Source organism: Nothoprocta perdicaria, unplaced genomic scaffold, assembly GCF_003342845.1.
Source record: "Nothoprocta perdicaria isolate Ctin4 unplaced genomic scaffold, notPer1 scaffold_323, whole genome shotgun sequence".
Taxonomy (NCBI): Eukaryota; Metazoa; Chordata; class Aves; order Tinamiformes; family Tinamidae; genus Nothoprocta; species Nothoprocta perdicaria.
The window spans coordinates 597256-613502 of record NW_020455559.1 but is presented as its reverse complement, the minus strand read 5'-3'; the positions used below and the strand labels follow the sequence as shown (position 1 = coordinate 613502).

Sequence of the window (16247 nt, the reverse complement as noted above, 5' to 3'; positions counted from 1 at the left end):
GCAGCGCCTCCTCCGACATGATCACTGCGTCCCCCGCCCCGGGCGGCGCGTCACGCAGGACGCCTGGGCCCGCGCCGCCCACGGCGGGCACCCCCCAGGAGAGCGATGGACCCCCCAGCCCCTTCCCTGCGGCCGCTGGGGTCACCCGGACCCCCCGTCACCTCGTCCTGCTGCCCCAGGGTGCCCCCTTCCCTGTGACCCTGGACTGTCCTCTCTGCTCCTGCGTCCCCCCCTTGTGCCACCCACGTCACCCCATTGTCCCCTCTACTTCATGTCCCCCGTCACCCCACATCTCTGCTCCCGTGTCCTCCCCTGTCCCACCAAGGTGCCCCGGGTTGTCCCTTCTCCCCATACATCACCCCATCTGTCCCACGTGGGTCCCTCCATCTAGCCCATGCGGGTGCCCCCATCCCCTCCCCACCCGTTGCCTCCCCCCGCCGCTGCCCCCATGGTCCCCGAGGGCCAGCGGGGCCGGCCGCACTCACTGTCCTTCCTCATGCCCACGTCGAGGCACTTCTGGAGGCGGCAGGCCTGGCACTGCCGCCGCTTGGCCTTGGTGACGGGGCAGCTCCGCGCGAAGGGGCACGTGAAGCGGACGCCCTTGTTGATGGAGCGCCTGGGGGGGCACGGGGAGCGGCAGCAGGGCGGCCGCGGCCCCCGGGTCCCCGTGTTTGTGTCCCCCAGGACACGTCCCTGGGCCCACAGGAGCCACCCCGTGCCCGCCATGGCTCTGGGGCAGCTGTGGGGCAGGACGTGCTGGGACGGGGGGCACCCCTGGTYGCCCGTGCCCTGTTATGGGCCTCGCTTTGAGCACCCCGTCCTGTCCCCTCTTGTCCCATCCCTTCCCGTCCCATCTCATCCCACCTGAGCCTCCTTCCTGGTCCCATCCCCTCCTGTCCCAGCTCATCATGACGCTCTTGTCCTGTCCCATTCCATGTTGTCCCATCACCCCATCCCTTTCCATCCCATCCCGTCCCATCTTGCCCTGCTCCACGGTGCCTTGTCCTATCTCATCCTTGTCCTCTCCCATTCCATGTTGTCCTATCCCTTTCCATCTCATCCCATCCCATTCCATCCCATTGTCCCACTCCATGGGGCCTTGTCCTGTCCCATTCCATGTCACCCCATACCTCCACATCACCCCATCCCATCCCATCCCATCCCATCCCATCCCATCCCATCCCATTGTCCCACTCCAGGGTGCCTTGTCCTATCCCATCCTTGTCCTGTCCCATTCCATATCGTCCCATCCCTCCACATCACCCCTTTCCATCCCGTCCCATCCCATCCCATCCCATCCCATTGTCCCACTCCAGGGTGCCTTGTCCTACCCCATCCTCGTCCTGTCCCATTCCATATCGTCCCATCCCTCCACATCACCCCGTCCCATCCCATCCCATCCCATCCCATCCCATCCCATCCCATCCCATCCCATCCCATCCCATCCCATCGTCCCACTCCATGATGCCTTGTCCTACCCCATCCTCGTCCTGTCCCATTCCATATCATCCCATCCCTCCACATCACCCCATCCCTTTCCACCCCATCCCATCCCATCTTGTCCCGCTCCATGGCACCTTGCCCTATCCCGCCCTTTCCCATCCCTCCTGTCCCACCCCACCCCATCGCGTCCCACCCCACCACCTCACCCCGTGCCGTCCCACCTGAAGAAGCCCTTGCAGCCCTCGCACGTCATGACGTGGAAGTGGTAGCCGGTGGCACGGTCGCCGCACACGGCGCAGACCTTGTCCCCCTCGGCGTCGGGGTCCCCGCGGCGGCCGCGGGTGCCGGGGCTGCCGCCCGCGCTGCCCTCCGCGTCCGAAGGGCTGGTGCCCGACATGCCGGGGGCTGCTGCGCCCGGGGGGGCCGCGGCCGGGGAGAGCCTGGGGGGCAGTGACGTGCGTGTGTGCATACGTGTGCATGCACATCCGTGTGCACGTGCATGTGTGTGCATGCACATACATGCGTGCATGCACATACAGGTGTACATGAACATATGTGCATGCACATACGTGTGCACGTGCACATACATGTGCATGCACATGTGCATGTGCACATGCATGCAAAGACATGCGTGCATGCACATACGTGTGCACTTGAACATGTGTGCATGCACATTCGTGTGCACATGCACGTGTGTGCATGCACATACATGTGTACATGCACATACATATGTGCGTGCACACACGTGTGCACGTGCACATGCATGTGCATGCACATACATGCACACGTGCACATGCATGCACATACATGCGTGCATGCACATACGTGTGCACTTGAACATGTGTGCAGGCACATCCGTATGCGTGTGCACATACATGTGCATGCACATACATGCATGTGTGCACACATATGCATGCGTGCATGCACATACTTGAACATGTGGCATGCATATCTGTGTGCACATGCACATACGTGTGTGCGCACATATGTGTGTGTGCACATACATGTGTGCATGCGTGCGCGCGCACGCGTCCTTGCACGCTCACGCACGCGGCCATGTGTTCTCCGGCGCTGGCAGGTCCCCGCTGTCCCCCTCGTGTCCCCGCTGGCACGTGTCCCCTTGCAGCCGCCGGCCCTGGGGCGCCCTCCGTGCCCCCCTCGCCCCCCCGGTGTCCCCGTGGCTGTCGCTCACCCGCGGGGGCTGCCGGGGGCTGCCGGCCCCCCGGGCTGCTCCGTGTCACCGTCCCCGGCACCGCCGGCGGGAGCCCGGTGGAATTTGCACCTTGAACTTGGCGGAGGCCGCACAAGGCGAGGGCGGCGCCGCGGGGGCGGCCCGGGAGGTGACACCGGCCCGGGGGGTGGCGCTCACCGGGTGACACCCGCCCCCCCGAACCCCGGGGCGGCTCCCGGGCTCTCTGGGGCACCGGGGGCCCTGCGGCGGCCCCGGTTCTGTTGCTGCGGGTCCCTCCCGGGGGCCTGGCCCCCCCCCCGGGGGCCTGCCCCCCCCTCCCGGACGCCGGGGCCCCCCGGGACGCCGGGTCCCGCGCGCCGTCGAGGCGCGGGGGGGGGGCGGTGGAGGGGCTCGCGCGGCACGTGCGCAGCGGGAGGGGCGGGGCCAGGTGCGCTTCCCGCGCGCCCATTGGCTGCCCGCCGCCGTCACTCAGTGCGGGCGCCGCTATAAAAGCGGCCGGGGCGCGCGCGGCGCCTCAGAGCGGGCGGCGGCGCGAGGCAGCCATGAGCGAGGTGAGGGCGGCGGGGCGGGCAGAGCCCGAACCGGCACCGAACCGGGACACAGCGGCACCGAACCGGCACCAGGAGGCTTCCGGGGGGCATCCGGTGGGCTCTCGTGGCCGGGACGGTTCCCGCCCCGGGGCCGGTGGCGTCGGGGCCGGTTCCCCGGGAGCTCCCGGTTCTGGAGGAGCCGGTACCGGTTCCTTCCTCCCCTTCCCGTCACGGAGCCGCTGGGCCGGTGCTGCGGGAGCTTGCATGGGGCTGGAAACAACAAAACATCCGAAAACGGGGAGAGAAAATTCCCAGGTTTCCCACAACTGGGATGGGGGGATGTGACCTGGAAAGGGGTCCCTTTCCCACTGGGGGCTCCCAGCCCCTTCGCGTGTCCCTGGGATCTCCCGGGATGCTCGGAGCTGGGTGTCCCAGCGCGACATCCGCTGCCGCATCCCGCCCGGCTCCGTGTCAGGAGCGGTGTCCCGGGGAGGATCCCGGCGGATGGGGATGCGAGCGGTGCTGCATCCCGCTCCAGGGCTGAACCCGCATCCCACGGAGCATCCGCGGAGCGCGCGGCTCGCTCCGGGATCGCCACCCCGACCAGTGCTTTCCCTCTCTCTGCAGCTCGGTGTTCCAGAGGCACCGGCCTCTGCGGAGGCTCCCGGCGGGCAGGAGAAAGGTGAGGACGCGGCGGCCTCTGGCACTCGGATGGAGCCGAGGAAGCGGCTCCGCGCGGGAGAGGCTGGCGCGGATCCCACCGGGGTGGGGGGTTGTGATCCTGCCGCCGGGAATGCTGCCCAGATGGACTTGGGGATGAGATGGCTCCGTCTTGATCCCTTGCCTGGTGCTGGTGGGGGGCGGATCCAGGATGCAGAGCACATCCCGGGAATGCAGGGACACCTGCAGCCCCGGGATGTAACGGGGCAGCTGGGTTTTCCTGCAGCCAAGGCTGGGAATTCCAAGAAGGTGGAGGAGGAAGAGGAGATCGACATCGACCTGAGCGCTCCCGAGACGGAGAAGGCGGCGCTCGCCATCCAGGGCAAGTTTCGCCGCTTCCAGAAACGGAAGAAGGACTCGGGGCCCTGAGCGGCGCCCGCCTCTCTGGCGCGGCGCTTCCAGGGGCGCCGTCCGGCTCCGGCTCTTTGCACTCCGCCCGTCTCCGGCTGGGGACGTGGCTCCGTCCTGGCCCCCTGTGCCCCCCGTGACACCCCTGAGAGCTGAGCCCGTGTGGGGCTGTCCCTGCGGAGATGTGACACGGGCACCTGGGAATGGTCCGGCCCTCTGGAACTCTGGAGCCAGCAGGGAGGGAGGAGCTTTGGGGGGAGCCTGTGGGTGACCCCAGCTCGGATCCCTGTATCCCTGCAGGTGGATGTGGCCCTTGAAAGGGGGGATGGCAGGGAAAGGTCCCCCATGAGGAGAGCAGGGAGGGAAACCTGTCCCATCCCCTGGGATACCCTGGAAAGGGACAGCGGGAAGGTGCTGGGGGCACAGGCCCTGCTGACAGCCCCTGTTATGGGAACCCCGGGGTGTCCCCTTCTCGTTCCACAGTGTCCCTGTGCCCGTTGTCCCCCGTGGGCTGGGGGGGGGCAGCGCCGCGCTCTTCCCGTGGGTGTAAAGAATAAAACGTGGGGAGAGCGGCCGGGCCTGCGCCTGCTTTGTGGGAGCCCCCCGGGCACCCCGTGTCCCCGGGCACCCCGTCCTGCCCGCGGCGGCTCCGGCCCCGGGGGGAGACGCCGCTTAAAAATAGCAGCATGGGGCCGCCCTGTTCCCACCGGCTTCCCGAGGCTGGCGCCATCCCAGCCTCCCTGCCTCGGGAGCCGCTGCGATCCCGGAGCGCCCTCGGAGCGCGGTCCTGGCTGTGAGCCGCCTTGCAGCGCCCCGATGGGAACAAACCCCGGGAGCCGGGATGAGCCCATCGCTGGGCCTGTCCCATCCCTGGATTTCACTGCGTCTCTCCCGCTTCGCCTCCGGGCTGCGCTTCCAGCCCATCGTTCCCGCAAAAGCCGGAGCTGGCCTCGTTTCCCATCGCACTATTTTTACAGCGAAGATGAAAGAGTTGCCGTGAATCCCCCCCCTTCCCCGGCAGCTGCTTTTCTTCCTCCCTTGCGGCAGATTTCCCGGCGTGTTTTGCTGCTCTGTCCCAGGGATCATTAATCACCCTTGGAATCACCTGCTGGTGCCGGCTGCGTTCCCGAGGGACTTGTTTGGATGCGCGATCACATTGGGTGAACTGGATATAGGGAGGTTTGTTGGGAGTGGGCTCTGGGAAGGACCCCTAGGGCGAGTGGTTGGATTAACTGCAGCCTGAGCTTCGCATCCTGGCAAAAAAGAGCAGGGAAGACCCCCCAATTCCCATCCAGGAGCTGTGTGCAGCTGCGGGAATTAAAATCAGCTCTGTTTTCCTGCCCGTGTCGGCGTTTCCTATGTTCTCTCGAGGGCTCCTTTGCTCCAGGGCTTTGGATCAACTTCGGAGCCGCTGGCTTAATTAAGGTGGAGTTGGGATGGGCTGCGTGCCAGGCTGTGGCTTGGGAAAGGCTGGGCCGCTTCCCAGTGGGATGGCCGGGCTGTCTCCGGAACGAAGCCTCCGGAGCAAAGCTTCCGCAGCCCCTTCCCTCAAGGCTCCCGGTGCAGCCCTGCGGGAACTGGCGCTCCTTAGTGGGAATAGCTCCCTCCGGAATGACAAATAATCCATCCGGCCGAGGGAAAAAGGCCGGAGAGGCCCCGGGGATGCTGCCGGAGCCAGGCTGTGCTCTGTGCAACGAGTTGGCGAGTGCTCAGCCTCCTTCCCACCCTCCGAACCGGAACGGCGACGAGCCAGGGATGCTCCTTGGCTCCTGGAGATGTCAGTTTTTATTAAGGTTGGGATGCGGGAATGCGCGGGGCCTTGGAAAAGCCGCCGGGAGCGCCGGGCGCCGCAGCGGGGGCTCCTCCGGGCCCGGCCTCTCCTCCTCCCCACGGCCGCGGCCCCCGCGGAGCGGGATGGCGGCCCCGGCGGGGGGACAGGGGGGACGTTATCGGACGTGTCGTCACGGGGGTTAATTGGGGACGGGGTGGAGGGGACGTGGCGGGGGCCGCCCCACGACGTCATTGCAGCTCGGTCGCGGGGGAGAGACGAGAAAACGGCCAGAAAAGGGGCAGCTTTGGGGCAGAGAAACCCTCCGGGAGGTGGCTTTTTTTACAGGGGGGGGTGGATCAGGGCAGCGTGGGCCCATAGGGATCCGGGAGGTCCCTGGGGAAGAAGGGGACCCAAAACTCATCGTTTTCATCCTCAAATAGAAAAAAAAAATAATGACACGTGTGCCCGGGGCAGCGGCTGCGCGGCGGAAGGTACCGGTCAAGGGGCTTGAGGGGTGTCCCCCGGCGGCGCGGGGGGACCCCGGGGCGCCCCCGAGGCCGAGGGACCCTGGGCGAGGATCACACCCCGCTCCCCGCCGGGTCCCGCGGCGCCGGCCGAGGGGGAGGCCGGGCGAGGCCGCCGGGGCGTCACTAGTCCGAGTCCATCTTGATCATGTTCATCAAGGCGCTCTTGAGGCTCGTCTTGCTCGGGGACTTGGCGGCGGGCGGGAGGCCAGCGGCCTCGGCGGCCTCGCCCTTCAGCTCCATCTCGATGGTCATGACGACCTTCGGGGGGCGGGGGGATTGAGCGCCCGCCGCCGCGGCGCTACCTTCCCTGCCCGCTAACCGCTATTTCTTCTCCTTGCGGGAATCGCCCGGGACTCCCTTGGCCTTTTTCTCGCTCGCCGCCTTGGTGCTCCGGCTGTGGTCCAGCATGGCGTAGAGGACGGGCGCCTGCGGGTGCGACGGGCACCGTCGGGGCCGGGGACAACCACCCGAGCCACCCCCCAACCGCAGTTTTCCGGGCGCTTCGCTCCTCTCCCCTCCGTCTGGGAGATCCGGCTCCCACCGGCTGTTTTTAACCCCAAAATGCAAGTGGGGAGGTTTTCCTGGGCCGCCCTTTGCTCTCTGCCGTCGTCTCCTGGCTGCTCCCGTGGGATTTGCCCCCTGTGCCGGGCTACGGGGCTGCAGGGAATGCTCTGCCTACGCACGTCCCGTCCCATCCGCGCCCGCCACCCCGGCGCTCACCTGGCGGCTCCGCTTGGACGCGTCCTTGGCGGATCTCTGCAGCTTCCCTTTCTCCATGGCGCTAAAACCGGGCATGGAAAAGCAGAGGGGCAGCTCAGAAACACCAGCTAGCTCCGACCTGCTCCAGGCCACCAGGAAAACCGGGAGCCGGCTCCCGGGATGCTCCGTTTTCCACCCATTCCGGATCCATCCCGTCTCACCTCAGGCGTCTCTGCAGGGCCGCCTGCCTCCGGAGCCAGCAGTAGCGGATGAGATAGACCAGGGCCACCACCACGAGGACGAGCAGCAGAGCTCCGCCGATGATGGAGCCGAGCACGACGCCGTAGCGGGTGGGCACTGTGGGCCCACGCGCTCCCTGTTAGCGCCCGGAAAGCCGGGAACGCGCCGGGCACGACGGCGGCGGCAGGGAAAACAGGCATGGGGAGCGTGTCCCCACGCAGTCACCTTTGTCAAAGACGTAGAGCGTGACCTGCGAGGACTTGCCCACGATGTCGGGCGGGTTCTTGACGTCGCACGTGAAGGTGCCGTTGTCCGTGTAGTCCAGGTTGTGGATGACGATGGAGCCGTCCTTGCGGTGCGGGTTGCCCACCCACTCCATGCGCTCCTTGAAGGTGCCCACGTCGTCGATGTAGGGCTGCCCCTTGGCATAGTGAAATATCTAGGGAAGGAGCGGGGGAAAAAAAGAGAGAAGCAGCGGGATCAGGATGGCCCCGGGCGCAGTGGGCCGTCCCGACACCGGGATGCACGGAACGATGGCGCTTACGGAGATGCTGTCCCGGGAGCCCTCGGCTTGGAAGTGCCACGTGATGGAGATGTCCTCGGAGATCCACTCGCTGGACCAGAAGCTGCAGGAGAGGGTGACGTGGGAGCCCACGGTGCCGTAGATCTCCCGCTGCGTGTAGACGTGGATGGCGAGCGACGGAGAGAGCCCTGCGAGGGGGCCGGGGGCGTCAGCGCCGCGTCCCGGCCGCCGCTCCGAGCGAATCCCGGCGCCCGCGCCACCAAAGGGCCTTTGCTGGGGGACAACCCGGGGTGCGAAGGGGACGTCCTGGCGCCCCGGGCACCGCGGCGGGGCGGATGGCTCCGGAGGGGACCCGGTGGCAGCGACCGGGGGGGTGCGTTTGGATGGATCCCTTTGGATGGATCAAGCCCAAGGGCAGGTCCTCAACCAGAGCCACTGCAGGAGCCCCAAATCCCGGGATTTGGGCCGCGTCCTTACCGAGCGCGGCGAGCAGCGCGGCGAGGAGCAGGAGGCTCCCGCTGTCACCCTGCGACATGGTGGCGGCGGCCGGGCCGCGCGGGACGCTGGAGGGCCCGAGGCTGCCGGGGCCGCCGCGCGGCGCCGCTTAAGAGCGGGAGCCGCGGGCCCCCGCGCCGGGGGGGCGCGAGAAAGGGCCGTTTTGTTCGCAGGGGAGAGCGGGCGGCGGGCGGGCGGCCCCGCACACTGCGCCCTTTGTGGCGCCGCATTCCCGGCCGCCGCGGGGGCGGCCCGGCAGGAATGCGCCGCTCCCGGCGGGATTTCGGGGGAGAGCGGGACGCGGCGGCCGCCCTTCGTGTGTAGGGCTTTGGGGTGGAAAATGCGGCTTTGGGGTGAAAAATGCGGCTTTGGGGTTGGTTGCTGCCAGCTGGTGGCTTTGGTGGTGACGGGCTCCAGCTGCTGAGGGAGGAAGCCCCCCAAAATGGGGGAAAACTGGGATTTGGGGTCTCCTTGGAAGGGGATTGACCACCCTGATTGGGGACAGGTGTCCTGGGCGCGCAGCGGGACCATGGGCAGCTCCTTTCCCGCTCCACCTGCCACCAGCACCGTGGTGGTGAAGGCCCGGGGGACGTTGCCCCCCGGAGGGACGTTCGGCCCCGTGGCCGCCGCGGCGGTGACAGCGACCGCGCTGGCGACCGGGCCCGCGGCGAGCCCCGGGCGGAACGGGGCGGAACGGAGCAACCCGAGCCGCGGTGCGCCGCGAACCCCTTCCCCCTCCACAGGGCGGCGGGAGCGGAAGGGCGTCGCGGCCGGCTTCCGGGCGCTGCAAGATGGCGGCGCTGGCGTTGAGGTGACTCCCGGGGCGGCCCGGCCGGGGGCTGCGGGCCCTGCCCGGCCCCACCGGGGGCTCCGGGGCGAGGCCGGGAGGCTCCCGGTGGGAAAACGGCGGGATTGACCCGGCCGCGGGCAGGGCCGGGCGAGCAGGACCGGGGGTCGGCGTGTGGGCAGGGCCGCGGTTACCCGGTGCGGCGGCGGGGGGAACGGGCCCCCGGGGGGGCCGCATGAGGGGCTCATGGCCCGGTAGTCGGGGCCGGACCCCCCCGCAGCATTGCTGCTCTTGGCGGCTCTTTCCTGCCCTCCCGGGTGCTCGGTATTGGTGAAATGCCAAGAAAACAGCGGCAAAATGTTGGTTTAAATGGTGTTTGGGCATTTTTTCCTCAAATAACAGCAGGCCGGTCTGGTTTGGTGGGACGTTTTGTGCTTAGAGGGCAACAGGAGATGCGGATGATCCCAGTCCTGGAGGGCTGCAGGGCCGTCACGTCCTGGGCTGGAAAAACAGCAGCAAGAAGGCGTCGATTTTTGTAGTTTTGGGTCTGAGAGCTGCATCTGGCGCCTGCTTCAGCCTGGCGCATGGAAAAGCGCCCGGAATCGCTGCACGGTTGGTTGCTGCTGTGCGGCACGGAACGAGGGATTTGATGGCAGGATCCGCTTCAAAGGCGGCTGCGCACGGGCCTCGGAGCCGCTGCGGTTCTGGAGCTGCTCCGGGTGCCTTCCAGCCCTTCCTTTGGGAGCTGGGAAGGGCGGATGCACGTGGAGATGCGACGTGTCGGGCGCTGTAGGGGCATTTCACGGAAATCTCGCGTTATGGCCCATCACAAGACCCTTCGCCAGCCCTTTACCACCAGTTGTACTTTGTAAATCCTTGAAGATTTTGCACTTTGTAAATCCTTGAAGATCTCATGTTGTTAGTGAACTATCTCCATACGTTTTGCCCCCTTTTTCAGGTGTGATGCAGGTTTGACGCCGTAGGATTCTATTTCAGGACTAATTTTCCTTTTTTTTTTTTTGTATCTTTAAATAATTTATTTATCAGTGATCCGGCCGCAAATGTCAGCTAATGGACGGGGTACTAATGAAGAAGCAACAACTGAGAGAATGATGATGAATGGGAACGAGGACAGGTCTTGGGTACAACGTGCCCTTGATTGCTTAGCTGGAACGCTGCGTTTTGCAAGCGGGATGCAGCTAAAAAGAGAAAAAGGAAGAATGAAAATTGCACTCGGAGGATGGGGGAGACGGTAGCATTGAAAAAAAATAGCGTATTGTGGAGTTTAGGCAACTTGGGAAGCCTCTTCTGTGTTTTCCCATATTTTTGGCTGCTGTTGGGAATGGTGGCGGGCCGGTGCGGCCCGGAGCAGCTGTTTCATCCTGAGGTTCCTGCTGGAGCCGTCGGGCGCACGCGGAAGACCCCGGAGATGCGGGCGCGTTTGGGAAGGTTTAATTAACGTTGGTCGTTAGCCCGCGGACGAACGCGCTGAACGCGGTTCCGTGCCGCTGTCGCGGCGGTGCCGTCGGGAAGCGCTGCCTTTCCCGCCGTGTCCTCGACGGGAGCGAGCGGGTGCCGCGGATTCCAGCCCACATCCGCAAACCGGAGCCGCCGCCGCCCCGGGGGCCTGTGGCTCTGCCCGGGGCCTGGAGAAGTGCCCGGGAATGCCACAATTAGCCCGACTGATCCCGTGGAAAGGAGCTCCTTGGGGCACCGTGGAATGCCGTTCGCTCTCGCTCCAAGGGCTGCTGTGACCGCAGTGCTGTGTGACAGCGACCTGGGCTCAGCGCTTAACAGACGGTGAAACCACGTCACAAAAAAACAGTGTTCAGAGGAAAAGGGGGCGTCGATGACTTTATTTTAGCCCCTGCGGGGACTGTAGCCCTTTGCACGGTGCCTTTCTGGGACGTGTTGCACCCGCCCCGCTAATTGCCCTAACGAGAGGGAAGGGTGGTAGAAACTGTTATCACTGAGCAGACTAATTACAGGATGTGCTAAAGAACCAGCCCCCGGGCTGAGGCTCTAGTTAAGAGCTAGGCTCAGTATTACAGCCAGAAGATTTAAGAACAGCCCCGATCCTTCCGTGTTAGGGCTGATATTTAAGACACGGGCCTTTGAGCTGCCGAATCCCCAAATTGCTGGTGTTTTGGGGCGTTTATTTGTCGCTCACGACCAAACGTTTCCGTATTCCCCTGCAGGTGCGTTGGACGGCGATGCCTCCTGGCCCGGCTGGGCCCCGGCCCCTCCGCACGACAGTGAGTTTGAGCTTTAGTGGAGACTAACGGGATTAAGTTCTTTCCCCGCGGGATCCCGTCTAAAGCTTTGCCGCCTTCCCAAGCTCCATCCGCTTAGGAATTCTGATGCCGTGGCGAGCGCCTGGCCTATTTACCTTCAGCTGGGGCTGAAGGAGAAGCTCGGCCGGGTCTCGCCGAGGAGGCAGAACCGGTGTCACCCTCTGCGGTGGCTTCTCGTGACAAGTGCCATGAATGCCATTAACTTTGCAGCTGATGGGGAGCGCGGCTGAGCAGAAGCCCCCTCGCCTCTGCGCTTCGTGCTGCCGAGCTGCGAGAGAGACAGTCATTTTCCGCTAAATTGGGCTGGAAATGTAATTGCTGGGTAATCTCAGGAACATTAAATTACAAGCTCTTTATTTGGTGCAGGGTGCAATTACGGTGGCAGCCAAGAGCAGGTTGCGCGTTATCTCTGTTACATAACACGTTATCTGATACCCAAACCCCCTGTTTGGGGGGGTTGGCATCGCTCCGGCGGCTCCGTAGCTCTCAGTGCAGAACGGAGTCAGCATCCTGACTATTATTCCCAACTCCAGGCAGCTCACGGTGAATTTTTTATTCTTTTATTTTTCATTTCTTTTATTGCCGTAGGTCGGGCTGGGAAGGCGGGCGCTGCACGGGCAGAGCGGGCAGCGGCTGCCCCTGCCTCCGCCCATCCTGTCTCCCCTCTTTTTCCAGCGTTGTCCCCATGGGCACCACGGCCAAGGAGGAGATGGCGCGTTTCTGGGATAAGAACACCAAATCCAACCGGCCCTTGTCCCCCCACGTCTCGATTTACAAGTAAGAGCCTCAGCTCCGTGCCGTGGCTTCTCCTGCGCAGCTTGGGGACACAGGGTGACACCAAGAGAAGGTGGCACCCTTGGGACCCCCGGTGCCTTCGTTCCTCGACTGCAGGAGCCCTGCAGTTTTCTGCTCCTTTCCCGGCAGCGCTTCCCAACCCCGCGCCCAGTGGCATTTGTCATTCCCAAGCTGCCTCTGCACATTCCCCCGTCTCCCCCCTTTTGCTCTGGCTGGATTCCTTGCATAATTCCGAGTGCAGAGATACCCGCCCAGCAGCACGGAGCTGCCTGCGAATAGACAGGCCGTGTTTTATGCCTCTGCCTTGGAAGCCTCTCTAATATTGTGTGTTTTTGTTCACCTTCCTGCCCCATCTTGCTGATGAATCCGGTTGTTTTGCAGGTGGTCGCTGCCCATGGCCATGTCCATCACGCACCGGGGCACCGGCGTGGCGCTCAGCATGGGTGCGTTGGGTCCTCGGGCGGCTCTCGGGGCTCCTGATTTTGGGGGCTTTTCCTTGGGCTCGGGTGACGTTTCCGAGGTGGCCGCTGCCCTCCCAGAGACACTGACTTGTCACGGCACGGCTGGCACTGCCACCGAGTAGGGGGAACCCTCCTCTCTCCTTCATCCTCTGTTGGCCACGATGAGCTCCTGCTTTGATTCCCGCTCTGTCACCAAACTAGGAACATTGGGGTGGTCTCCCCAGTGAAACTAGACCCATTTTCTCCGCTACCTGCTCGGAAATTGTGGGAAATGTGGCTGGGATTGGTTTGAATCGCTCTTCAGTGTAGGCCTAGCTCAACAATGGGGAAAAAAAAAAGGAGTGCAAACCTGCCCCTAGTCAAAAAGCTTGGGAATTGCATCCCTTTGGGAGAGATGCAATAGGGAGGATGGGAGCACTGTGGTGACACGTGGAATTGGTGTCCTCTTTCCAGGCCTTGGACTTCCAGCCTCCGGCCTGGCTCTTGGTGACAATTGTGGTGACTTTGTCTTTCCCAGGTGTCTCCCTCTTCGGTCTGGCTGCCCTGCTCCTCCCCGAGCAGTTTCCCCACTACCTGGCCATGGTGAAGTCGCTCAGCCTGGGCCCGGCTCTCATCTACTCGGCCAAGTTTGCACTGGTTTTCCCGCTCTCCTACCACACCTGGAACGGGATCCGGCACCTGGTGAGCGGCCGGGGCTGGGATGAGGGAAGGGAAACGTTCGGAGCGGATGACGCGCGTGGCATTGGGGAAGGTGCCCTTGGGAATGGAAATGAGGCACCTCAGAAACAAGGTGCTATTTTTGGGAGCGTGGAAGTCGCAGAGACTTCTGCTCCTTCCCCCCAGCGGCAAGGAGAGCGGCAGCGGCTCCCGCGGCGCCACATTCCCTGCGGAGCCGCATTCCCTGCGGAGCCGCGCGGGGAGCGAGGGAAGGGATAAGAGGGGAGCGGGAGCAAAGGAGGGCGAGCAGAGCTTGGGAGCTGCTACAGGCTGTGCTGCTTTTGGGCTGCTGCAGCTGGGTCTGGTTTTGCAGGAGCAATTGCAGAGGCGCCTGGCCCGGAGTGAGCCCCATCTCCAGCAGCAGGGACCCCGCTGAGCTCTGTACTTGCACTGAGCAGAGTTAGGGGAGAGATTCCGAATCCAGAGGTGAAGCTGGATGTGCTGGAGGCCAGGTCTGCTTCCCAGCTGCTTCCCACTCCTTCCCAACAGCTCTGGGCTGTTCCTGCTGCCTTGGATCTGTAGCTCAGGCACTTTATAACCCGTTTCTGTCAGCGAGAGGGAAGCAAGGAAGGAGCAGCTGCTGCTCTGGATGCCACCCCGGCACGTTTTGTCTCGGGATTTTCCATGTGGGAACTAAGTGCTGTGTCTCTTCTCTCCCGGCAGGCATGGGACATGGGGAAGGGCTTCAAGCTCAGCCAAGTCAACCAGTCCGGCCTGCTGGTGCTTCTCCTGACCGTGCTCTCCTCGGCGGCCCTGGCGGCCATGTGAAGGCGTCTCCTGGTTGGCAGCCTCCCTTTTTCCGGAAGATCCTCAGGGTGCGGAGAGGGAGGCGGGAGGCCAGCCTCCGAGTACCTATAAATCCTTGGGGAAGGCAGCACTTCCCCTCCTCCCGATTTTCTGTGGATGATCAGAGCTGCTTCTCGCTGCGGGGACGGGCCAGGGTGGCTCCTCATGCACCAGGTTCCCAAATAGCCGCAGAGAGCCGGGCACAAGCTGATGCCCAGTATGTCCAAGCGCTCGCTGAGAACTGCCCAACTCAGTACAACTCTTTGAGTCCAGCTTTGGTGCATTTTTCTTGTTTTATTGCCCTCCCCATCCCAAAGCTTGAGACAAAGCCCGTTCTGTGTCCCCGCAGGTCCGAGTGGGCCCAGGGAAGGAGATGCCAGCGCTGCCCGTCGCGCGTGTGTAGGCCTGGGGCAGGACAACCGTGTCCATTGAGGCACCGTGTCCCAGGGGAGGGAGAGCGGAGGGCACTGCCAGCGCCGGCGCCGTGCGGGGAATGGGAAATCGGCGCCGTCCGGGATTGCGGCTCCGGAGGCCTCACAGCCCCGGGATTCGCGAGCCCGGCAGCGGCGACCAGGCTCGGACCTGCAGGTGTCCAGCGCCGATCCCTTATCCCGAAAAAGGGGGGTGAGCAAATTCAGGGGCTCTGGAGCCGATGGAAACATCCCGCTTCTCCCTGTGTTCCCCCCAAAGCACCTGGGAGCGCTGTGGTTTTCCCGCTGGCGCCGGCTCTCTTCCCGGTGTTGCTTGTAGCTCGTCCCCATCGCGATAAACCAGCCCTGATCCTTCACACACCATGGCCCCTGGGCTGCTCTTTTGGTGTTAACTGAGGAGAAAGAGGAGGAGAAAGGAGCGTTTGCCTTGAGATTAAGGGAGTCGCAGCTTCCCGGAGGAGCTGAGTGATGGAAAAACAAGGTCCTTTGCTGCGGTGCTCTGTATTTGTTGTTGGCTTTATAGGGCCAGGTTTAACGCGTGACCTTTGGAGTTTGTGGGCGTGGGGTTGCTGTGGCTCTGAAATTCTGCCAGCCCAGCAGGGAGGCTTTTTCTTGGGACCGTGTTTGTTTGCAGGGCTACAAAATGCCCGGCACAAAATCCAGGACAAGAACATCCCCAGTGTCCCCAGGCCACTCGGCCCTGCTCCTCGTCACGAGTCCCATCCTGTTTTTATGTCCCAGTGAGCGGCTCGGCGCTCTGCTTTGGGAAGGATCCTCCTTCGGGAACATCTGCTCTCATCAGCCGCCTTTTCATGGGGACCTCAAGTGGCAGGAGGGGAAGTTATTCCCAGAAATACTTCCCAGGATCAGTTGCAGATTAGCAGAAGGCCCTGAGGGGACACGAAGCCTTGGAGATGGGACAGAAGGAACAAAACCTGAAAACCTGTCTGCCCTCATCACGCCAGAGGGAAAACTTGCTGCTTAACTGCCCTCAGGAGCGTGTGGAGCCCCAGCAGGATAGATCTGGTGGAAAACTTAATGTTATTTTAGCATTAAACCCGTTACTTGCTGCAGCTGCTGAAACAGCTTTCACTTGGAAGCCTCTGCCGAGTCGGAGCGCTAACGAAGCGGGACTTTGTCCCCCTTTTCCGCGTTGCCGCGGCCTTTATCTCCTCCCTGGATGCCTGGGCAGCCTCGGGGCTGGAACGGGAGCAGCTTCCACCAGTTTTAGTGCTGAAAACAAAGTCAGCCCGGGCTCTGTCGCCCCCCAGCACCAGAGGAGACGGGTTATTGGGTGCAACCCGGTGAGGACGCACCCCGGGGCTGCCCCGGCTCCACTGCCCGGGGTCGGGAGCTGCTGAAACCAGAGGATTTTCCTTTTTTTTTTTTTTAACTTTTATTTTTCCAGCTGCTGCAAAAACCCAACCACCGGCTGTGCCCTCGGGGGCTCCTCGTGCCGCTTGCAACGCCGGCGCTCTTCAGCGGGGA

At 63.8% G+C, this 16247-nt stretch overlaps 4 protein-coding genes and 1 long non-coding RNA gene across 5 annotated transcripts in view; 3 read left to right on the top strand and 2 right to left on the bottom strand.

Annotated features, from left to right (window-relative positions):
• TOMM40L (translocase of outer mitochondrial membrane 40 like) overlaps positions 1–21 on the top strand; it is a 2684-nt gene extending 2663 nt beyond the window's left edge. The window contains exon 6 of the mRNA XM_026043240.1: positions 5–21. Within this exon, the coding sequence (XP_025899025.1) occupies positions 5–21 (17 nt within the window). The remainder of the gene's footprint in view (positions 1–4) is intronic.
• A 459-nt stretch (positions 22–480) lies between these two features.
• LOC112950659 lies at positions 481–1733 on the bottom strand. Its single transcript, XR_003250060.1, has 2 exons — positions 1665–1733; positions 481–616 (listed from the first exon to the last, which is right to left on the bottom strand). It is a non-coding gene; the product is annotated as an uncharacterized LOC112950659 (long non-coding RNA).
• A 1444-nt stretch (positions 1734–3177) lies between these two features.
• PCP4L1 (Purkinje cell protein 4 like 1) lies at positions 3178–4309 on the top strand. Its single transcript, XM_026043239.1, has 3 exons — positions 3178–3186; positions 3793–3847; positions 4112–4309. Exons 1-3 carry the CDS (start codon positions 3178–3180, stop codon positions 4252–4254), a joined length of 207 nt encoding a protein of 68 aa, XP_025899024.1. The 3' UTR covers positions 4255–4309.
• A 2298-nt stretch (positions 4310–6607) lies between these two features.
• MPZ (myelin protein zero) lies at positions 6608–8528 on the bottom strand. Its single transcript, XM_026043238.1, is given in 6 exon segments — positions 6608–6957; positions 7252–7312; positions 7452–7587; positions 7696–7909; positions 8015–8181; positions 8471–8528. Coding segments are annotated over 6 exon segments (939 nt in total). The 3' UTR covers positions 6608–6654.
• A 723-nt stretch (positions 8529–9251) lies between these two features.
• SDHC (succinate dehydrogenase complex subunit C) lies at positions 9252–15560 on the top strand. Its single transcript, XM_026043182.1, has 6 exons — positions 9252–9299; positions 11474–11530; positions 12245–12346; positions 12746–12807; positions 13343–13506; positions 14206–15560. Exons 1-6 carry the CDS (start codon positions 9280–9282, stop codon positions 14308–14310), a joined length of 510 nt encoding a protein of 169 aa, XP_025898967.1. The 5' UTR covers positions 9252–9279; the 3' UTR covers positions 14311–15560.
• The last annotated feature ends 687 nt before the right edge of the window (positions 15561–16247 follow it).

Excerpts from the sequence above, each read along its gene's own strand:
- PCP4L1 (XM_026043239.1), top strand. Across the intron at positions 3,848-4,111 it reads TCCCGGCGGGCAGGAGAAAG|CCAAGGCTGGGAATTCCAAG; the intron begins GTGAGGACGCGG and ends GTTTTCCTGCAG.
- SDHC (XM_026043182.1), top strand. The coding sequence starts at position 9,280 with ATGGCGGCGCTGGCGTTGAG. Across the intron at positions 11,531-12,244 it reads CCCGGCCCCTCCGCACGACA|CGTTGTCCCCATGGGCACCA; the intron begins GTGAGTTTGAGC and ends CTCTTTTTCCAG. Across the intron at positions 12,808-13,342 it reads CGGCGTGGCGCTCAGCATGG|GTGTCTCCCTCTTCGGTCTG; the intron begins GTGCGTTGGGTC and ends TGTCTTTCCCAG.